This window comes from Pavona decussata, unplaced genomic scaffold (assembly GCF_977016875.1).
Source record: "Pavona decussata unplaced genomic scaffold, jaPavDecu1.1 SCAFFOLD_2, whole genome shotgun sequence".
NCBI lineage: Eukaryota > Metazoa > Cnidaria > Anthozoa > Scleractinia > Agariciidae > Pavona > Pavona decussata.
Window position 1 is genome coordinate 3303986 of NW_028145426.1, and position 23515 is coordinate 3327500.

General features: G+C 38.2%; 2 protein-coding genes and 1 long non-coding RNA gene across 3 annotated transcripts in view; 1 reads left to right on the forward strand and 2 right to left on the reverse strand.

Moving 5' to 3' along the window:
- The first annotated feature begins 1046 nt into the window (after positions 1-1046).
- Positions 1047-2276, forward strand: LOC146490067 (uncharacterized). Its single transcript, XR_014868390.1, has 2 exons — positions 1047-1626; positions 1798-2276. It is a non-coding gene; the product is annotated as an uncharacterized LOC146490067 (long non-coding RNA).
- Positions 2277-2677: 401 nt separating this feature from the next.
- Positions 2678-14102, reverse strand: LOC146490068 (dnaJ homolog subfamily A member 1-like). The gene is made up of 10 exons (XM_085128095.1): positions 13956-14102; positions 13698-13804; positions 11939-12151; positions 10298-10393; positions 9670-9802; positions 8272-8492; positions 7408-7513; positions 6775-6857; positions 4213-4368; positions 2678-3834 (listed from the first exon to the last, which is right to left on the reverse strand). Exons 1-10 carry the CDS (start codon positions 13978-13980, stop codon positions 3766-3768), a joined length of 1209 nt encoding a protein of 402 aa, XP_084984221.1. The 5' UTR covers positions 13981-14102; the 3' UTR covers positions 2678-3765.
- Positions 14103-20741: 6639 nt separating this feature from the next.
- Positions 20742-23515, reverse strand: part of LOC146490069 (high mobility group protein 20A-like) — a 14796-nt gene continuing 12022 nt past the window's right edge. The window contains exons 8-9 of the mRNA XM_085128438.1: positions 23043-23397; positions 20742-22174 (exon numbers count right to left, since the gene is read on the reverse strand). Of these exons, the coding sequence (XP_084984564.1) occupies positions 22141-22174; positions 23043-23397 (389 nt within the window). The 3' untranslated portion in view covers positions 20742-22140. The remainder of the gene's footprint in view (positions 22175-23042; positions 23398-23515) is intronic.

The following is a 23515-nucleotide window of genomic DNA, read 5'->3' on the forward strand; positions in this document are numbered from 1 at the left end:
CATTTTTATCACACTGTTTAAAATTCAATAGCATTCCTGGACGGCGTTAGTGTGGATAAGACAAATATTAATGCGCTTGTACAAACGATCTTTAGATTCAATATACAAAAATCGATTTTCAATTGAACAGTACAATTTCAAACAATTATTTTATTCTTAATTTTAGTTTACCCTTCAATAAGCTCTCTATTCAAACATCTTGGCAGATAGGTCTGCATGAAGCGTTACCATTGCGCACTTTTAGCTGCGGTCACAGTGTCGATGTTTCTGTGCAGAGCTTCAAGCAGTTTTTTTTTTTCGAAACTCCCCCAGTGGGATTCCTCGTGCTCTAGCCTCGTCTCTGTTATCCATACGTCTTTGAATTTCGGGACGTGAGATGTCAGCCTTGATTGCTGCTTTTAGACAGCAAAAAGTCTGGTAAATTAGGTATTGTTCAATTGAAAATCGATTTTTGTATATTGAATCTAAAAAACGCTCAATTGTTTGTACAAGCGCATTAATATTTGTCTTATCCACACTAACGCCGTCCAGGAATGCTATTGAATTTCAAACAGTGTGATAAAAATGTTAATAAATGATTTATGCACGTTAATGTTTGTCTATTACCTCTATTAACTTTCAAGATGGTGTTAATGACTTGAATATTAGCGCAAATGAAAGTATATTTTTCTCTTTTGTATGTCGAATGACGCATCAGAATGCCCAAAAGTGTTTTTGAATGTTGATAAAAATGCAAAAATCGTTATTGAATCTGAGTTAAACGCAAATGTTCGTTGTTTGGCGCTAATGAATGTATCTTCGCGCATTTGGTCGCCATTTTACGCAAATGGATGCGTATTTTCTCGTAATGAACAGCAAAAGGTGTAAATGTCATGAACTATGTGGCCTAGCTGCCACGAGTCTCCTGTCGGCTAAACAGCTAGTACACTTGTAGAGCATCCGGACTAGTAAACCGAGGTCATAGGTTCGACTCCTGAACGGAGAACTGTAACTTTTTCGAGTTCATCTGTGTCGTGGATTGAGTAGAAGTGTATGTCTAATTTAAGTATGGATTTGTGTGGAAAACTTGCCAGAAGTGTTGTTTGGAGTACATTTGCACCGCTAGATAGTGACTTATCCTCTGGAATAAGTTATCCGCTCTTTGAACAACCGGGGCCTGGGTGGTAAGAAACAGTGTAGTTTTATAAACAACACGGTAGCACAGAGCTGGCGAAAAACATTCAACACTAAGATGGACAAGTGTCCCATCCAATGTGGGTAAGGAGAGTAAACCATTTCCGTATACTTGCTATATGCGAAAGCGCTCCAGCCACCTAGCTAGGCTTGAAACGCCACTCTTTCCACCACTAAGGAAGTTCACAGCTAACAACAAACCAAGTACTCTTTTTCGGTCAACAAAAAGAACATTTATTTCTTCTATACTTACTTATTAATTGGTAATGAGCTGATAGGGTTGCATTTCAGGGTGCAATTTGTTGTTATCAAGAAACGAGAAAAAGGATTTAAGGGATAAGCTGTCCATAAAAAAGTATATTTGGGCCGAGTATAAATAAGGAAAAAATAACGCGAAGAAAATCACACATTTACTGCAATTTAACCTAGACTCGACTTGCATAAAATCTGAGGGTGCGTTCCTTTGGGATGATCCAGATCAGGATCAATGATCCAAGATCACTCGGATCATGGCGCATCAAAGGAAATGAGGAATCCTTGCTCGGAGTGGATTCCTTGGTTCCTTTGATGCACCATGATCCGAGTGATCTTGGATCATTGATCCTGATCTGGATCATTCCAAAGGAATGCTGATTGGCTTGTCCGAGTCCACACAAGTAAATTTATCCTCAAGGGTCATGTGAAATCAAAATGTTGAAAGACGAAAGTGAGAGACTTTGAAAGTGCCTCAACAGATGTCTTTAAAAAATCGTTAGTGTGAAAACCGAGCTTTTAGGATACTCAAACTTAACGCGTATCATTGGGTATTATATATTATGGGTCAGACAAGTTGTGTGCATTGGGCTTCTTTAGCCACTTGTAAGCTCAAGTTGTTTCCAGAGCTAAGCCTGTAACGAGGTAGGTCATTCACGTGAAGAAAAAAGAAAGAAACAAAACAAAACAAAAACAAAAACAAAAAACAAAACAAAACAACAAAACAAACAAACAAACAAATGGGGAATTTGGTGCATAACAGCCTTGGCTAACTACATTTTTGATATCATTTCCCAAGATTCTGCTGCACAGAACCAGTTCAAAAACAGAAGACTAATAAAATAAACAAATCAACGTTTTTAGTGTCCATGTTTTTAGCACGGATTACTTACTGGGACCCTCCCCAAGTCGAATTGCAATCCACAGTACCGAAAAAGATAGCTACTGGTACATGTACCCATAATTCTTAGCGTACGAAAACCCTAAAACGCTCATAAAAATGCACAGAACAGTTCTAAAAACTTCAAATCAAGCATACACAATGTTGTTAGTACAGGGACGAAATTAGTAAAAGATGTGGGTTTCTGTGTGCCTATTGGCTGTTAGGTTCGCAAGGTATCCTGGGAAAATGTAACGCTGCCATCTTTTCCCGATTTTCTGTCTATTATTTCTGCTAAGAGTATATTCGAAATGGCAGTAGTTCCTTGTGGTACCCAAGGAAAATGGAAGTACGATCATTTAGTACAACTGCTTTATGATAATCGATTTAATACTTTCTTCCAGTAGTCCCCAAATGATGTACTTTATGAAGGACATGTCAAAAATACTCAAGTAATGCTTAATGAAAAATTTTTCATTGATTTTGCTTTTAAAATAAACATTGAACCAAAAGTTAGTGAAAATTCGTTTCCCGATAAATTCATCGCAACTATTTAATTAAGTATAAAAAGGAACAAGAAGCACTAACGGTCTACGGCACCTAAATTTCCACAAAAAAACTTGACTACAAATAAATAAAAGATATAACAAAGACTACCTACAAAGTTAACAAGTCAAAACTTGAAGGTGTACCACATAAAAGAACAGAAATGGAGAATGAGTAAACGAGCCTACACAAAAACGTGCTTAATAAATTACAAACAATGGTAACATTTTCTTGTCTAGTTACCATGCAAACTAAAATTTCTTCGTGAGCGAGTGTAGTTGGCGAATTTTGGATTTTGGGATTACGGTTTTCTGCGATTTTAATTTATTACTATAAGGTTAACACGGAGATAATGCGTTTCTAAGTTAATTCTAAGAGAATCTGGCTTTGATGAAATGAAAAACTGAGGTCACGTTGTGTTACCAGGGCGACACATCACGCAACCACTAACCATCAAGATAACGATAATCATTTACTTATTTAAAATTGCGAAAATTTGAGGTACATGACAAGCCCTAGACGGCAAATAAATGTTGACAAACTCGTGCTCTCACACGACAAAGAGCTTGGCGTTAATTCTCTCGGTTTTGTAACCTTTCTGGCGTTTGAACTCAATAGCAAGTGTTGAGCAAACATTACTATGTCAAATGCACGCTTGGCAGCCATCAAAAGTGTTGGCAAAGTTTGCACTTGTCGCCCATAATTTGCCAACTGTTGTTGTGTCGTTCACACAGCCAAAATTGTACTTGCCAGCACGAGTTTACAAACTTGTTTTTTTGCCGTGTGAATGCGCCTCAGCTTTAAGCTATCAATTGAAGAGAGATGCAATAAAAAGGGAGCCCTATTCGACTTTGTAGTCCATTCAAATCATTGCGAGCTACGTGTATAAAGAAGTAAGTTCATTTTCTTTCTTGTTATTGTGTCTGGCACTGTACTCCAGATCTGGGATGACCAAAATCTTCGTCTTCGTCATACGCGTTACCCTGAAACGACAAACTCCAATTAGCCTGAGTCACCAATGGGGAATTATTAGTCAAAACCAAGTGACCAATGGGGAACGACTCTATCAAAACATGGTCATATCAGATGTTCAGTTCCTGATCAAATTTAAATTAAATTATCTAACAACGTCGATTTTCCAGGAAAAAAAAAAGAAAAAGAAAGAGGAAAGCAAATATTGTTGTTGCTGGCCAAAGAGTATAATTATTCCGAGGTTGCCCAGAAGCACCATGGCCCCACAAAATCAACATATTACAGAAATACGCCATTTGGCACTTGTACGTGAAGACAATTAAATCTGCTCCCTTTGCTTGATATTCATTTTTCCAGAGAAATGTTACGCCAGGGTCATTTTTCCTTACCGCGTGTCTTTGACGTCTGGATTCCGCTGGATCGATTTTAACAAGGTCATGTTCCTCCGCGTCATCAGGAACTAGTACCTCTTGCCTTGGAGGAAGCAGTTGTTCCAGCTGAGAAAGGTGGGGCGACGTGATGAAGCCATCGGGTGGAAAGTTTACCTGGAGATTAAAAACAGATTGAAGTTACAGCCACACAAGCAGTACCACAAGACCCGCTTATCATCTGTTTTCCTGTGGGGGAGGGAGTGCAGTGGTCAGAAAGTCACAAGTCAACGTCGTTAATCATCAATTCTGATAAACTCATTAATAATTCATCAAGAGAAAACAAAGAAAATCACTACTGTGACCGTGGTTTGGATATGTGTTCCTAATTACCATAAAATTTTGCCAACTTAAGCCTTGAATTTCTCCAAGAATTATTGATCATTTGAGAAGCCATATAAAACTCTCGAAAGTGTGTTTCATCAGATATCCAAACACCTCGAAGTCGTTTAAAAAAACTCGGCTGCGCCTCGTTTTTTCAACCTACTTCTCAGTGTTTGGATATCTGATGAAACACACCTTCTCGTGTTTGATATATTACTTACATAACTCAGTTGAGACGGTAAAATCTTACGACATCACACCGACTGATAAAAACTAATAACAACGGCAACCTTTGGAACTGCCCCAAGCTAGTAGGAGAAACTACATATGCAACCCGAGTGCGACTTGAGTGGGGATACAGTGCACGCAAGCGCAGCGTGGGAACCCCATCTCAAGAAAGATGTAACTTGGCTAGAAAGCGTCCAACGTAAATCAGCACCATGTTGCTCACAGAATTAAAGCCGATGCGCGGGTTTTACGGATATGATTAATTTGTAATCTGCAATTTGTTTGGTTCCTCATTGATTGTAAAGCCACACGTATGTTGTGTCTATTTTAATTTGTTAATAAAGATTAAAGATTAAAGATTAAAGATATGATCAAAGACCTTGGGTGGGACACATTGAAACTAGCAAGAAGAAAAGGCCAGATTAACGGAATAAGTCACAATTTGATTGACAGACAGTACAACGTACCAGAACCTGATCCCTCATCCCAAGTATAAAATCTCATATGCTAGCAAGGACGTTTTTACGTTTTCATATTTTCCAAAAACTATAGACGAACTGTCTCCTCGAGGAGACTGTTAACGCAAATTGTTGAGATTCTTTTAAACTGAAGTAGTCATTCTTTTTTAGTAATTCGCCTTAGCGTTTTAGAAAGTTTTAAACCCCGCGTACATGTACCTTCCTTCGTCACATTATCTGATCACTAAAAACGTAAATCGCGATGTTTTCTTGCTCAACAAAAATTGTGATCTACGTTGATCGACAAATGTTGCCCTGTCGGCACGTCCTGAGTCTTCATGAAAGTTGAATGGAACAAATCAACATGATTGAACAATGATGAACTGAATAAGGCCAGCTTGGTTTCCATTTAGCAATGTCCAACATGCCAATTAAATCAGATTAAGGGGGCAATTCACCTAAACGCCATTTTTCTGCCACTTGACATGGCTTTAATGGCAATTTCTCATTCACGTTTCAAGCAATCCAAAAACCCTATCATTATCCCGTGAATCTGTGTTGTGGGGTATTTTGTGAATTTTTGGGTGATTTTTGGATATGTTTGGGAGGAGTAGTTTTTTTTAGAAGGATTGGTTAAATTAAGAGAAATAAGAAATATTGAAGATTTAGTGAAGTTTTAAAATTAAAATTTGTATTTAATAATTACTAGACGGACACCAAGTTAGTCCACTAACAACCCGGGGTGCTCTTGGGTGGGTATCAACTGTCTGTTGGTGTTCCAAAAATCATTTTCTTTCTTCTATCCCTTCTTAAAACCTCTTTAAATTTCATTCAAATTTAGGTAAATTGCCCCCTTAACAATTATTCCACGAGCGCGCGTTGGATATGAGATGATACATAGATACAGTAGCCAAAGAGGCGTCGATTTGGCTCTAATGATCTCATATCCAACAAGCGTGAGAGGATTGTTACTGAGATCTTAATGACTTTGTTCTCCATGAACAACCGGAAGACAATAATATTTGACGACCACTATTTCTCGGGCATGGTATAATTAACAATTCGATTATGAGCTCGTGATTTCTATCGCGTGATAGCTGATGAGGGCGCATCCCCAATCAGCTATCACGCATAGAAATCAAGAGCGAATAATCTAATTGTTTTAGTATAAATCTACTAGTCGTTCAAAACTTAAGAAGTATATTATCCAAATCCTCCTCACAGACACTTCGAAAACGTGAAGAGCGGGTTAAATTTTGTTGACAACCGCTACTCACCATCTATCACAGAATAGATAGCGGGTAGCGTAGCCAATCAGAGAACGGCATTCGCAATAGAACGCTAGTAGATCTATACTAACGGCTGATACATCATGGCCGCTGAGCGAATCAAAACTGTGGAATTGCATTATCCAAGGATCACGTTTTTAATAATTACTGATGTCAGCCAATCACACATTCCTTGCAGTCGAACAACTAATAAACCTAATAGCTTCTAAAACATTTCAACATACCATGAACTTGATTATAAGCCTTCCTTTCTCAAATGGACTTTTGTATCTTGGCATTCCTTCGTCCATCACACATTTCATGTCACCTGTACAGAAAAGTGTTGACCATACATTACTAATGCCCTTATGTTATAGTAAGCTGGTGAAGATGTTCGAAGATTATACTCTCGCTGACTTATATCACGACTTATTAGATGATTCTACTGTATGATCAAGGGCCATATAGACATACCTGGACACATACCTTCCAGCATTCACAGAAATTAGGATTTAATAGAGTATTTAAAAGCGATTATACACCCTCTGCTTATCTGGATTTGACCAGAAAGATCTCAGAGAGAGTACAAAAATAAAGTATGTATGTACGTGTCTATGTTCATTTCATAAATTCCGAAACGTTATGTGAAACCAAACTGAATACATTTTGAATATGTGAATGAACATTGCAGTTGTGTACATAACTTAATAAGTAGTTGTAAAAGAAAGCCTGAGAAAAATTCAGGCTTGAACGGGACAAATATGCAACTGCTCAAGTTGGTACACAAATGTGACGGTCATTCACTTATTCATTCTTTCGTCCATAGTTCAAATCTATCTATTTCATTTAATCCACTTCCATAAATGAATGGTACTTGCCAGGTTTAATAATATCTCCAGGAAGAGATGTAATAAGAATGTGCCTTTTGTCCAACGTTTCTATTGTTTTTTGAAAGCCGCAAAGTGCTTCAACCAGTTCAATTTCCTACAAAGAAACAAAAAAGGTAAATTGTCTATAATGTAATCTAAGTTTTACAAGAACACCACTCACACAAGCAGAAAAACACAACTGGGCACATATGTATTTTTGACAATAAAATAAAACCTCGCTTACGGGAGGTGGTCGCTTATGAGAGTCGAACCGTTGGGAGTTTCTTCCGCGAACAGTTCTGACACATCTACTTATTCGAAGAGAATTTATTGCATACATTTTCCTTGTCATAATAAGAGCAGTGTTAAGTTGTAACTAAAAGTTCCTTGTAAATTCAGAAATAGCGTAGTACATACAGTGAACATGCAGATCAGACCATGAGTCAAGTGGTTGCTTACAAGAGGTTAAAAAACAATGAAAAATTATAATGCCATCACCTCAAAAAGTGGTCCTGGTTGCTTATGAGAGGTGGTCATTTACAAGAGGTTCCAACTATAGGGCTTTGACTGGAAAAAAAATTTGGTGTTTTGGATAGGTGGTTGCTTATGGGAGGTGGTTGCTTACGAGAGGTGGTCACACATGAAGGTTCAACTGTATTGCCGAAGGTTTGGAAACAAACTCAGCCCTCAGATCTATGTTTATGGGGATTCTCATGTACATGTAAGGTGTAAGCATAACAAAAAGGAATGCGGACTGGTATAATGTAATTAGGATTGTTTACAATGTGGTTAGGACAAAAACAATGACAAAAATAATGAACAGGCTTTGAAACAAGTCTGTAGCATACATGTGATTACTCTGAATGTAGTTACCATTTTCAAATGTAAATCAAGTTCCTCCCGCTTGAACACCGGATGTTCCTTCTCATCAAGGATGATGATTATGTCGCCAGGTTCAATGCCAGGCTCCTGGTCTCCCTCATTACTAAATGTTATCTTCTGTCCATCTCTCATTCCCTTCACAATGTGAACTTCCAGGATTTTTCGCTCTTTGACTGTTTTTCTACCTTGACAGTTTTTACAGCGATCTTTTTCTACAAAAGATTAAACATGGATTTTAAGAAAAATGTACAGCAAGGCAAGGTTTTTGAGAATACTTAATTGAGGTAAATGCCACGAGGCCTGTTATCTGTTTTCCAGACAACCTTCTAAGCATGCTAAGTATTTCTTATAACGATTTTAAAATTTAGCTCTCAAAAGCAATGTTGTACATTGTATCTCCATTGCGAGGCACTTATCAGGCCTGGTAGGTGCATGTAATGGGGCTTTCACCAAACAGGTCCAGGGAATGGTTATTGAAGTCTCCTGCTATTGTTCCCTACTTTCTGCAGGATTTACAATGTAAATTCTGGTGAGCTATCATAGATAACCTGAAAAAGGTTGATTGGTACAGAACTGCTCAAAAGTAAGTTACTGGTACCACCCTCTCGTGAGACGTGATTCTCGTCTCAAGAGATAAGAGTCGCGTGACAGACAAGAGTCTCGTCTCGAGAAACAAGACACTCGTCTCTTGAGACAAAAGATGTCTTGCAAGAGGCTGAAAAACTGTAAGTACTAAGGCTTGACTTTTTAGCAAGAGTTTCACAAGAATATCAAGTTGAGTGTCAGTGTTGTTGATACAACAGTACAGGAGATATAGAGAGTGCAAGAAAAGCTCCTTCTTACATGTACATTGTAAGTCGTTTTACAACAAGGCTAAGGAATACAAAACTCTGCCATTGATTTGGTGTTTTGTGTCGCTAATGCAGGCATTATTTTTCCTACTAAACAAGTCTGCAGATATCGAAAACTCCCTACAACTGTAAATGCCAAAGGATAACCTGGATGCTCCACTTCTGAGACTGCAAATCTTTCACCCTTTCTCTCACCTATTCCTACCTTTGTCTATGTTCAGGAACTTGGATTAGGGTTAGGCTTTCTCATCAAGGCAGATTAATTTGGTACCATATGGAGCTAGCATCCTGGTACAGTCAACTCCCTTTATTTCTGACACCCTCGGGACCCTGAGTTAGTGTCCTTAATAGCGAGGGGCTGTAATATTTAGCGGGAATTTATTTCAGCCAAACGCCTGTAATATATTTTTGCCGGCGATTAAGCTGCTGTCCGTATTATCAGGGTGTCCATAATTGCGAGGTGTTGGCAAGGCAATAGTCAACTGTATTGCCTACATGTAAATGTACCCTGTTAATGCATTTTTGGTGTTGCCTGTACCTGGTACTCTTTCCCCTTGTCCGCCACAGTCTCTGCATTGCGTTTGAATTTGCTGCACCATCCCTGCTGTAATCTGGTGGATCCTAATGTACATTCCACTGCCATTACAAGTATTACAGGTTACAACTGAACCCTACAGACAACAAAGAAAGAACACTATATTAATAATTACATGTAATAATAAAGAATTAGTGATATTTAACTGTGTGCACTGACAACATCTGTAAATGCTCAAAGTACAGATTTTTCACAGCCCATGGTTAGACAACTGTTGCGCTGAGTCAGTAGCCACTAGGGCAAGTAATTTTAATATTGTAACAATTAATACAACTTACAGCAAATCTTAACCTCTTTGACACCAGAAGGCATATACCTGTAACAAATCTAATTTCAGGCTAAAATGAATAAAATCTTGACCCTACTTCACTAAAGAGTGGTAGCGAAGAAAAACCTTATCAGGCCCAGCTGGCTCTTTTGAAATGTCCACTTTAAAAATTAGCTTCAAGTATTTGTGTTCTGATGAAGTTTCAGCTGGTGATAAGATCAGCGAAATTTGCCGGTAGCCGGCTCTTAGTGACATCTTTGTTTCAATCCACCTGGTTCACCACAGGTCCACACTAGTACTCACCTTCTTTCCTCCATGCCCCTCACACTTAGGACAGATAACATTTTTTTGCAAAGCCAACTGCCTTGTTGTACCATTGTACATGTCTTCAAGAGAAACCTATCAAGATGAGACATCCAGTTACGATTAGAATGAATAAATGAATGAATGAACCTTTCTTTAAGTGTGACATACAAGTGCAAATTCTAGCGCCAAGCAGCACTAATTGGGGAAGTACATATAACAAGAAAGCTATGGTATAACATTGTAAAAAGGTAGATAACTGAGGTTACTCCTATACATATTTATAGACTGAAATGACCACAAAGAGACAGATACATCACTAATCAAATACGTTTAGAATAGGTTAATGTGTACAGTTGAAAGGAAAAAAAAGACTGCGTCACACTAGCTATTATAAATAAAGATAAACGCAGGCACAACATAGTTGTAATGAACAAGATTCATCACTAATTGAATAAGTTTAGTAAGCGTATGTACAATTAAGACAATAAGAGTGTCACTTTAGCTGTTGCACAAGTAGCAAGAGACATAGCTGCTATCGCCTAACAACAAAATTTTCCTACAATGGATCATTTCTAAAGGGCCTTTACAACATGCATCTACATACAACTGTAATGCTGTCAAACAAAATGACTGAACTTAAAAGGTTGGCAGCTAATGTTAATCACCAGCAAGGAGCTTTCACTTCACATCATTACCCATTACAGTGTAATTGCAATGTCAAAATAAGGAATTGTAGAAAATGCAGAAAATGACAAAAGCAGCAAATCTTTTTCAAATCCATTACAAGAAATGGAAAGAAATACTTATGGTTATTAGCTCCCATGCTAGTTGTTTCTTACTTATTGTTTTCAAACTATAAGCCAACTATATTAGCAATCAGAACCTTAACTTGGAGGTTTTTTTTTCATGCCAGATACATGGACCAAGGAAAAGACTCCTTCTTAATAATAACAGCAGCTAACCCACAATGCTTTTTTTCCAAAATGAAGATAGTGAGCGATTTAAAATTTGGATCACTTGGGGGAACCAATTAGAATGCTCCTTTTAATCCTTCAAGCCCAGTATCAAAATCCAAATTCTCTTCACTATGCTCTGTTTTTTGTTCTTATGGTACTGTTGGAAGAATTTGCTTGAACATTAAGCCATTTTATCTTTGGTGAATGTTTCTCTCACTCTTATGGCTTACATGTTTGATCAAGTACATGTACAAGGACCAAGGAGAACTTAGATCTTATACACTGACTAATCATGAAAAAGTTCAGCCACATAATACATGTAAATACATCTTACATGTATATCCACTGCTACAATCGTCGACAATAATCTTGGGAAGATTCCAAAGTTCTACCTCGATTTGACTTTCCTCCCCTCCCCTGTTTCAATGTTGAGCTTAAAAAGTGAATCTCTCTGTGTATATGGATTGTGGGAATTCCAACATTGAACAGGGGGCAGGGCAGAAGGGGAGACGACAGACAAAGGCCTTAACATACCAAAGTAATAAATGCGCCGATGTCTCTATTTGAGACCCACTTTCTGTTGCCTTGTTGAGTAACTTTCCCAAAACAATTTGTCGATGATTGTAGTCTACATACTCTTTTCCTTCTACTTCTAAATCTCCAGCATTAAACATCACAATACCTTAAGCTGGTGAATCATATCTTTGCCCTTCCGCTCCCCATGATGTCTGTGTCGGCCATGACCAGTTCCAAAGAACATGTCAAAGATATCCATAGGCGAGTGAAAGCCTCCCATATCACCGCCGCCGTTCAGGGCTTCCTCCCCACCCTCATCATAAATTTTTCGCTTCTTCTCGTCTGATAGGACTTCATAAGCATGGGATATCTGCTTAAACTATAAATTAAGACATCAAAATATGGCCCGTGTTATTATAAACAATAAATAATTTAGTAAGTACATGTAAATAATTTAGTAGGAATATTGTGTAGTAGGAATATTGTATATTATCTTTAATGTATTTCTGTTGTTGTATTTCTAGTAAATGGCCAAAAAAAAAAAATGAAATGAAAAAAAATACGGTGGCCTAGTTTGGAACTAAGAAGGAAAATGTCCAGGTTAATGCTATATAAATCATTATTGTACAAGATGAATCACGGGCTTATTGACATCGATGTTAACCATTACAATGTATCTTCAACCCCATACTAGCGGAATCAGAACTCACAGAAGCCAAAATTACCTGTATTATGGATTTATTCAAGATAAGACTGCAAATGATGTTTGTCAGTTTTCCTTTTTTCCTAGACATATTAGAGTGTAGAATAGCCTTCCAAAGGATGCAGTTGAAAGTAACTCTCTTGAGATTTTTAAAGCCATATTTTTACATTACTTATTTACCCAATTAATTCTGTTTAACTTCGTATTTAAGTTTTATCCTTATTACAGTTGGTGTGACATCTCATGGATTTTACCGACTAAAAGACAGAATAAGGCTTCTATGTAGCATTTGTCTAACAAAAACACTGTATGCTTCTCGGCACGTGTGTCTACAATGTATCTTGTCACATTTTCTGCTACAAAGTTCCATTTTTTGTTATCTCTAGTTTACCTTTACTGCAATACTAAAAACTCGTTACATAAAGATGGTTCGCTTTGTGGTTGAGCAAAATATACAGCAAAACCATAACAGCTCACATTTTTACTCAACACAACGTGTAAGAGATAACTGCACACCAACTAATAACATGAACATTTCACTATTTTCAGCAATATTCAAATAGATTTTTACCAGTTAACATCTGCAAGATTTATACTGTTGTTACATAACCATCGTGTCCAAGTTACGAAAGCAAAAACCTGAACAATTCTCCAAAACAGAGAAATATACCAGAAACTATTGCTGTAAGTAACACCAGCATTAATTAGTGTGTCATTTGATTAGAGTATGCTGGGAATCTGCAGGAGTATGCCAAGACTGTATTTGTTCTCTCAAGATATGTTACAGAACCATTCTCACGATCGCTAATAGTATTATGATACAAACAGGGGTTTATATTTGGCAGCAAAGACGATTAGGAAGAGGATCTGTCACAAATTACAGGGAATATGTTGCTTTCGATGATAAGAACATAAGCTTAAAATAATCATCAGCTAAACGCCGGCAAGTTTGTTATATACTGCACGGCGTTTTGCTGTCTTAGGAAAAACAAAGCCCTCGTCTTCTAAATTAATGCAATCTCGATAAATAATCTTTTAACTAAGCAGCAAGCACATCGCCATTATAAGTACACGATTTATTCAGCAAAAGATCTTGCCAGCCTACATTTGAATAAGACGCATATTTCTTGGAATTACCAACCACTGATGAGTTGGGCTTTCGTTCTAAAAGCGTCGAAAGCGAAAAACAATTTTTGGGTCTTAAATTAGAGTTTAACTTTACCTTGTCTCCAGCATCTGGATTTTTATCCGGGTGATACTTCAGGGCGAGTTTACGATAAGACTTCTTTATTTCACTGGAAGTAGCAGTCGGTGAAACGCCAAGGAGATCTACAGAATGAAATCGACCGACCATACATGCGGTTGTCATGATTTCATTTTATACAGCCGGCGAACAAACAATCGCATCGCCAAACTGAGTTGAAATTCAACAAAATTCACCACAAAGTTGACTCACTGAAAGCCACCTTAAAATACCTACCGTAGAACGTTGTTTCTTTAACCATAACTAAGGCGAAAGTCCCTTTGAAAAGCAAAAAGGATCTACGGAAATGGACTTCGACGGCTGTGCTGCTGAATGGCTACCGCACCGTTTCTTACGTTTTCCGCTGACGCATGGAGGTTGCATTCACGCGACACAGCGGCAAAACGCAATGCGCATGTGCCAACCACTGAACTTCCGGTCGGTGTTGTATTTCCGGTTAGCTATTAAAACCTATTGCGTAAACAAAAAACTCCCGTTGCGCGAAGTTTAAAAACAAAACTCAAGAGTTCCGAAACAAACTTAAGCAAAAAAGTTGTTTTCCTGGTGAGTAAATTTATTTTGCTGTTTTCAAACCTTTGCACCAAGGGGTTTGGTGCTTGCACCAAGTGCGAAAACCATGCTTGAAGATGCGACTTGCTCGCGCTTGTGAAGAAAAGTTTTGTTGTCCGTGGTTGTTGTTGTCCTGTTGTTAAAATGTTGTTCCTCGCAAGACGAGAAGTGTGGTAAAAGTTTAGATAAACGAAAATGCGGAGGCCGTCATTACTTCTTGACACCTCAGTTAGCCAGGGCCGCTGAACTTCCAGTTGGTTCGATAGTTTGCCGGGTTCACTGGGACGAAACAACCGGTGTTCGGTTACTCAGGAAAACTACTCTCGAGCTCTCCACAAAAACGGGATACCTTCTCGACTTTATGCCGTGCTGGACGCTGTTGGAAAGGCAGGTAATGTTCCTTATCGTCCGGGAACAAGGTGCTGCAACAAATGTGCTGAGAATGTCGACCAAGAAGAAAAGTTTACCACGTATGCAGAATATAAGCCGAAAGAGGCCCAATTTCGGTTCTGGGTTGTGCATAATTTTCCAGTGGATGTGCAGCAGGTGTGCTTGCAAGAACCACCGTGATAAAATAAAAGTACCGGATCCTGTAGTAAAGGAGCAATAAATTGCACTACAAATAATATAAAGAGCAAGGCTAATTTCACAGTCAGAGAAATATATTTTTCCTTTCCAATATTTCAAACGGCACGGCCTTTCTTCATCAAACATACCCTGCCTTGCTCTTTATATTATTTGTTCCATAATTTTTAAGTTTGCCTTTTACTTTCACATACAAAGATAACTTCATGATTATTAACGTTGCTAAGTTTGCAACCCCAAATAGTAACCCTTAATAAAGTAAACGCATTTTTCCCCAATTATTGTATATATTTAGCAAAAGAAATAATAATAATAATAATAATAATAATAATAATAATAATAATAATAACAATAATAATAATAATAATGATAATAATAAAAGAGATTGTAGAATAGTGCTTCCAAATCAGGACACCTGGAGTACAATACAAACTTCTTTTGGAGTTGTGAAAGTCAAATTGTCATGGAGATGTCCTAGTAGAAAGACATGTATAGAACAGCATTGAAACAGTTTTCAAAGCCTCATCAGGTCAGTTTAACTACACAACTACTTGAACAAAAAAGAAAAAAAAGAATCCCAGTAATATAATAGAGATATTTCAGTAACAGCATTTCTACCAAACATCCTTCTGAAGGATTACACTGATCATCAACATGTATATTTCACTATAAAAATAAGCAATATCAATATTGTAATTTTTTTTTTCATCTGCTAGAGGAGAACAAATGTAACTTATACAAAGGCACCCCCAACCCCAGAGGGAATGAAATTAAGCCCCAGTATGAATATGCATATTCTGATCACAATTTAAATATGTGGATAATATAATTATCCTCCACATATTTCTTATGTTACTAGTTGTAAGAGTTTATTTAAACATCTTGATGGAGTATGTGGTGACCATTAGTTTCTACTTATAAAGATAAAAAGTTCTGCATCCCTTCTTCGTTATTTTTTTCCAAACATTCATTTGATTACCTGGTAGAGAGATTCCAGAGAGCATTGCACCAACACCATGAAAGCAACATTGCACTTGCACTGTACACACCCTCAGAGATGGAAAAGTTTGCAGAGAAAAATGCACCTGGTCTTTTTAATCTTATTCTACACTATAATTGGATTCTTGGATCATAATCAAAATATTATTTTGCGAGATGATCCAAGAATGTGTGATGAGCATCGTGTATTACAAGAAAAGAGAACAGTTGTTTTATTGCATATCATAGGATATTTCTGGTAATCTTGATTTACACAATACTTTCTTTTAAGCTGACTTGACTTGTCTCAGGTATATTTATTTTCCTTGCCTAATGCATATGAGGAACACTCCTAAGTTGAAATAAACATGTTTATCAACCATAACAGCAGACAAATCTAGAATCTACCTATACTAAGATTGCACATTTGATTCTTCTTTCACCATGAGGTTTCCACATACAGAATATACTACTATCATATGAAACCCCTGAAATGAAATAAACAAGAAAAATTTAATTATTTTCTTACATTTTTACTTACAGTGTATATAAAAAGGGGGCTACAAATAATATTTATTATTATTTCAGGTCACAGAAGACACATTTAATGCATGAGGAAGAAGGATTATTTATTCAGCAACATGGGGCATCCAGAGATGTGATAAATTCTGCCAGAAGTTTAGGCTTCAGCACCAATCCAATCTTTTTCTTAGTTATCATTTTTTACCTTGGGCAAATTTAGGCTTTTGCACAAATTATGCTAGCATTTTTTCGATCATTTTGGTGAAGTAAAAGCACCAACCATTATTCGAGCATTTCAGTGGCATTTCCATTTTTTGAGAGAGAGAAAGAGAAAAATTAAAATAAAATGACAAATCATTTTAAATGAAACGCCAAGTAGCCTGCTTGGGTCAAAACTTGGCGTCGCGAACAGAAGCAGACGCTTTTCACCAACTTATTTCGCAACCAGAACTTTTTTCAGCCATACTTGCACGCATGTTTTAACATTAGCTTCATGTTAAATGCTTTGGTGACCATAATTTTCAAAGTTTGAAGTCATTCATTTACCAGACAAGATGACTGAGTGAAAGGCTTTGCGTCGTTGCTTATAATAACATTTGAAACAGATAGACCTTGCTTCCTTTGGTCTAATTAATAAAAAAATATATAAATGAGAATTTGTAACAGCAGTCTTTCCAAGAACATTCCATGTGTTGAAGAACGGACAAATTGCAATAGTAGCTATAGAGCTAGGTGTTAAAACACGATTCACCAACCGACAAAATATTCATAACTTGGGCTGAAATGGCGGGCGAACACGCATAGAATCACATTTTTGGACGTTTTTTAAAAGATAATCAGTACCACTCGACTTTAGAATCAATCATTGTAAGAAATTATGGTGAGCTTACCTTTTCTTTATCATTGGTCCACTTCATCTTTAACATTTGGTTAATGATCCACAGCAGGAAAGTTTTTAAAAAACTTCAACAGATCAAAACATAACCCTAACCGGAAAGCGTGATCTCGACCGGAAATGCCAAAAATTGGCGCATGCGTAGACGTTTTGCCGCTGTGTTCATTCACGCATGTCGCAATAATCAGTCCCAGGACCCCTCCCAGGACTTCTCTTTCTTGATCAAGCTAAGCCCAGTCCCTAACCTGCGATAAGCACAACGGAATCCATGAGGGGCTTGAAAGATACGTGGAACAACCCAACAACAACGTATCCCAGCGAAAAGCGAGGGAGGCTTAACTCATAAAGAGACTAGCTTAAAACTTTGTCGCCAGGCGGCCTTAACAAACGAAATGAACTTTAGCCATGAATCATTTTTAGTCTTCTTGTTCTTCTTCTTGTTCTTCAGTTCTTGTTCCTCTTCTTCTTCTTATTCTTCTTATATTCTTTTTAGTTTTTCACGTAACTCCATCTTACAAACCTCTATAAACACTATGTCATGTACACTGGTCAACAATTAACCACTTATCTTTACGCTCAAACAAGAAGCGGTTATTCGCAAAATCATCGCGCTAAAAAGTGAATTTCGATATTACGTACTACAAAGAATATTAAAAATAATTTAAAATGGTTACAAGGTTTATCTGTGGGGCTGGGCCTTAAAATTTCAATAAAATAAATATTAATATTACGTGTTTAATTTCAAAACTAATATTATGGTATTCGTAAGATATGATAAGTTAAAAAAATGTGTCATTCACAGGCCGTGAGCGTGAAGGCACATTAAAGAAAAGAAACGCTTTTTGAAACGTTCTGCCTTCATTTGATATTCAAAAAGCGATGATCTACCGCCTATAACGCAAAGAGCGCCCGTTTCGCGGATGCCCGAGTCGGCGGGATAAGGTGGCGTGGCAAAAGCGCGATCCGTACTCCTTGATCGTGTCGAATGTTTTCGTACAGTGCCTCTCTTCTTGTATGCAATGTCGTGCACCCTGAGATGTCGAGGGCCCTTCGTGTAACGGAGTGCAGTGGATATACATAATGCGAAGAGCACCCTTTTGGACCGGGCTCTCAATTCTGTCTGATAGTTGGACAGACAGAGATGAATGCCACACCCAGCAGCAATATTCATGGACAGACCTTACAAGTGCAAAGTGAACGCACAATGGGGTCAGGAGGTGGTATCCCGCTACGCTAAAGTACCCGCGGGATGTGGAGTCTCTTGGAAGCCTTGCTTACAACTTCGTTAACGTGAAGGTCCCACTTAAGAGCAGTTATTTTCTCTCATTGTAACTCTGGCCCTGAGAAATATACTAGTGGTACTCTGAGTTGAACTATTGGCCCAAATAAAATTGTCTTTTGCCGTAGTGTCAGTCCTGCAATCAGTTTAGTCTAGTATTTTTATCAAGGAAATAAGTGTAATTAGCAAGAAGTGATGTAATATTACTGAAAATAGATCTCCCGCGATAAAATGGAACTTTTCGAATACGATGCCGGTTGAATTAAACCACATGACCGTCATGACGTCATGACGTTTTCGACTAAGTTAAGTTTTCCGGTGTCCGACACGAGAAGACGAAAACTGCGTTATCAAGAAAATTTCCACTTTGCCGGATAGCGTTTCGGTAACCAGTTTCTTCGTATGCGGGTGAACTAAAAAAAAAACAACAGAAAAACCTTTGTATTTTCAAACGAAAACGAATGCAGAATACGTGCGGACTACAATATAACCACGTGTCACAACTTTAATAAAAAGGGAATTAATATTTCTTCTTTCGACGAAACGGAAATTCCGTACAGTACTTTCTGAATGACGATGACTTCCTATATTCCGATATAACTATTTTCAGTGACAATTTAAGAATTTAGAGAATTTTGTGATTTCATTTAAAATCAGTTGATCATGAGCGACTAAACTGATTGGAATCCGGATTTGTTATAACTAGTCTTCGCAGTAAACCTTTCTGTGGGTTTTTTCTGGGCGTGTTCTTTTCAGTCTTCCGCTTCCAGGACTCATTGGATGCGAATACAAAAAAATTAAAAAAATCATAAAAAAATGAAACAAAATGAAATAATAATTGAACAAAATGAATAAATAAATAAATTGAAGCAAACTGTCACGTTTCCATTAATAAAAACTTTTTCATAAGGGGTAGCAACCCACTGAAACCGCTGGCCACGGCTAAAGTTCGTCGAAACCAGCGAAAACAGCGCAAATTGCTAATCGAGACGGTATCAATGGAAATTTTTTTGGGGAAAAAGCTGGTAAATTAAGTTCTCCCTGAGCAATGTTACCTCAAAGTATTTTCTTGTTTCTTTGGTGGAGGGGATATCTGTCCTTGCTTTGTCCTTTCAAGAAGGAAATACGGTGATATCCACCGCGCGCCCAAGAAACAAATCTTATTCTTCAGCTCAGAACAAAAAAATATTAAAAATAGTGTTACACATAGCGCTAGCGCTGATTCTTTCTTACAACATTCAACAGAAACTTTCTTGTCTAGCCAACAAATCAGCGCAAGCCAGAATCTAAGTTTCTGCGAGCAGTTTTGTTGGTGATATATTTTGTATTTTCGGTTCTTAAGCCTGCTTTGAGATCACGAGAAAGACACTTACTAGTATTGTAGGCTGGGGAGTTTTTTTTTTGGCCCAGAAATCTCAGAAATGTCTCGTTTGGTTGTTCGGATGAAAATATAGTTCCGAGAAAAAAGGCTATTGTTTGTCTTACATCAACCAACGAAGGGGGCGGATCCAGAAAAAAACAGAAAGAGGGGGCCGAAGAAATTGTGAATAGAGCGCAACCTCCCACCCTACCTCACCCCAACAACAAACAACACACGCACACCCCAACTGAAAATTCTCATTCGTGGAGATCCTGCTTTACAGCATTCATTATTTGTGATCAACAGTTAAGGCTTCGGAAGACAGACTTTAAGAATATTTTTTTTTAAAATGATTGATTGCGTAATACTATTCAAAAGACGTTTAATGTACAAGACAAAAAGATGGGGAGGGGGGGGGGGGGGGGGGGAGGCGGCCCTGTTCCTCCCCTCCCCTAAATCCGCCCTTGCAACGCTCTGAAAACCTGAGCGGAAATGCTTTGAACTCTGGACTCGACTTCCGTCGCGTTCGGTTTCGCGGGCTCGTTTCCCTGAACAGCGGTTAGTAATTGAACCTCAAGCTGTGCTCTGTTCCTTATTCTGGTGCGAAAGGGTAAATGGAAATTCGCGAGGCAGTAGAACAGCCAGGAGTTAGGATGGCCACTGGTAAAGGTTACACAAACTTGATGTTTTCCCGCATTTGAAAAAATTGGAGGGTTTGTGATAATCGTGTTACCACAATCTCGTTCCCAGGGTCTCTCCTCTTCACGTCCCAGGGAGCTAGTGAGGGGAAAGACCCTGGGAAGGAGGTTGTTGTTACCATATCGGCAAAAACATATCAAATTACAGAACAATAGTAGACATTCGTTTTTCTTTTGTTTATCAACTCTCCCTCCCTCTCCTCCCCTACAAAGCTTAAGCCAAGTAACTTTGTTTTACTAGCTCCTTCTGTAGTGCTGTTTTCTATTTTTTCCCAAAGTGCAAAGTTAGGCGCCGTACTACTTAACAGAGCTAGGAGGCAAAAAACGAGCTCAGTGAAGCTCACTGAGAGCCGATATAAAGGCTTTGCCCTCGAGTGTTGGCTTATTCTTCACCTTAGCGTCCCAGGCTCTGTTTAGAAATCCTGCTATGCACAAAGGGTCAATCATAGCCAAGCGAATGGCCATTTGACGATCTGAGTTTCCTTTTACAATTCCTGGTGTGGTACTGTTTAGGGGGTTTAGGTAGATCGATCGATAAATAGATAGGTTTGAGGTGGCTTACAACGGTTTCCAGAACTTCCCATCAGTTATAATTTGATCAATCATTACTACCACTCTTTACAAATGATTTCGAAAATTTAAGGTGGCTTCGAACCCCTCCCTACAAATTTTTGAAACTATGCAATTAGTTGCGCCTTAGTTATAATCACTTAAAGCTAAATTTAGGGCTACTTTAACAAGTTATATTGTTGCTATGGTAACCTATAAAGTCAGAAAAGAACCATAACTTGTTCACCAATAATTAGGCATTTGGTTTATACCATTATCGTTTTATCCACCGATAAAGAGCGGTAGTATTGAACTATCAAAGTTCAAGTGCTGGAAACCGGTGCCAGCCACCTTAAATTTAAAACGACAACTGTTATAGCACCATATTGGTACTTTTTGGGTAGACACTGGAAAATGTGTTAAGAGAAGTAATTACTAATCAGAATTAATGCCTCGTAGGCAAAGGAATGAATTTGGGCAGCACCCAGAAAACGAGATTTAGACGAGAATCCCGCGCCATTTTATATAGGAGTTCCACATCTCTTCAAGGGGAGGGTATGTCCACAATGTACCTGCGAAGCCAGGGTGAGTACTGTGGTACAAGAACTTGGAAACATCCCGGGACACCCTAAAGCCGGGTTTTTAGCAGGGTGCTCGTACTGGCACAGCATTTCTCTCCCTTGTCTTGCAGCTCTCGAGAAACACAACAAGGAAACGACTGCGCGTAACCTAGGAAATAAACTAACTTAAGGTAAACTAAGTGTAAATTTGGGCGTTCCGGGTTTCACGCTCCACGTAACGAAACCAGAGACGGGCTGTTGTCACAGTGTGTATGAAGGTACCGAGGAATAATCATTGTTCCTTGGACAATACGACACTTGACGTTTGCTTCTGTTTCGTTTGTTTGGCGATGAGTCAAAGGCTGTACAAATGTCAGCAGTTGTTGACATCAATCGAACACAACTCAGTGAACACCAGACGAGTGTCTAGTCCGTTAAATTTAAACCTTTGTCCGCATCACTGAAACATAACACAAACCACAATTAAAAATGTTTGCAAGGGCTTTAACTTGGCTCGTTGGCAGAGCCATTTTTGATAGGCTGTCAAGTAAACATGTGATGTTTTAGGCAAATTCGTGTATCGTTCATTGACTGGAAAGCTGTTGGATAGAAAATTCTTGTGGTACTGATCCACATGGGTATCTTTAAACTTACTTAGGAAGCCAAGATGTTTCCTAAACCTTTCCTTCAAATCTTAAATGTTCTTTCCCTTTTTTTTTTACCCTAAATCTGTACTTATGGAAGTACAAGGTTTAGGAAAGTAGTCCTATAATTTATGCACTAATCTACACGAATATTCGACAACTTACTTTGGAAACAATCTCTCGTACGTTGATTATGAATTCCAAAACTTTCTGGTAAATTGATAACGTATTCCTAAACCTTCCCTTCAATTCTTAAATCTTTCTTTCCTAAATCTGTACTTTTGGAAGTACAAGGTTTAGGAAAGTAGCCCAACCTGCGATAATCTACACGAATATTGGAAAGCCAAGACATGACACAATCTCTCGTGCGTTGATCATGAATTCCAAAACCCCTCTTTTCTTTCTTAAAACTCTTTTTTTTTCCCCCAAATCTGTCATTTTGGAGGTAAAAGGTTTAAATAATCTTCCATGCACTAATCTGCACAAACATTCAACAACTTACTTTGGAAAGCCACTACGTGACACAATCTCTCGTACGTTGATCATGAATTCCAAAACTTTTCTTTTCTTTCGTAAACCTTTATTTTTCTTTTTTTCCTTTCCTCAATCTGTACTTTTGGAGGGTATAAGGTTTTGGAAAGTAATCTTCCATCTATTGATCTAGGTGAATATTCAACAACTTACTTTGGAAAGCCAAGACGTGACACGATCTCTCGTACGTTGGTAATGAGTCCCTCGTTCTCTTGAGGTGAATCCAGTATAACAGAATACAGTCTGGTCATGTAGGAGTCAATAGTATCTAGTGTCGGCACTTCATTCGTGCCGGGAAGAACCAAGTTCGCAAAAGCTTGCACAAGAGCCGCCCTAAGGTTGCTCAAGTGATTGAGTAACACCATATTAGAATTCCTTTGTTGGTTTGTTTCCATTTCGATTTTTCCTATGGCTTGTTTTAAGTTCTCCACGTGTTTAGAGGTCACTGTGTTTTGTTCCTCGAGTTCAGTTGCCGCTTTGCGAAGTTGTCTTAGTTCTTCTTCGCGCACTGAAAGGCAAAAGATAGACAAGTGATTCTGTCAAATGTTTCTCTTTCAGTGAGAAAGAGAGCTACAGGGGGGGGGGGGGGGTAGTCTCCCATGTAGTCGTTTTTAGAGGAGTCATAT

Excerpts from the sequence above, each read along its gene's own strand:
- LOC146490068 (XM_085128095.1), bottom strand. The coding sequence starts at position 13,980 with ATGGTTAAAGAAACAACGTTCTACG. Across the intron at positions 7,514-8,271 it reads TTGATTTACATTTGAAAATG|GAAATTGAACTGGTTGAAGC; the intron begins GTAACTACATTC and ends GTTTCTTTGTAG. Across the intron at positions 4,369-6,774 it reads GGCTTATAATCAAGTTCATG|GTAAACTTTCCACCCGATGG; the intron begins GTATGTTGAAAT and ends TTTAATCTCCAG.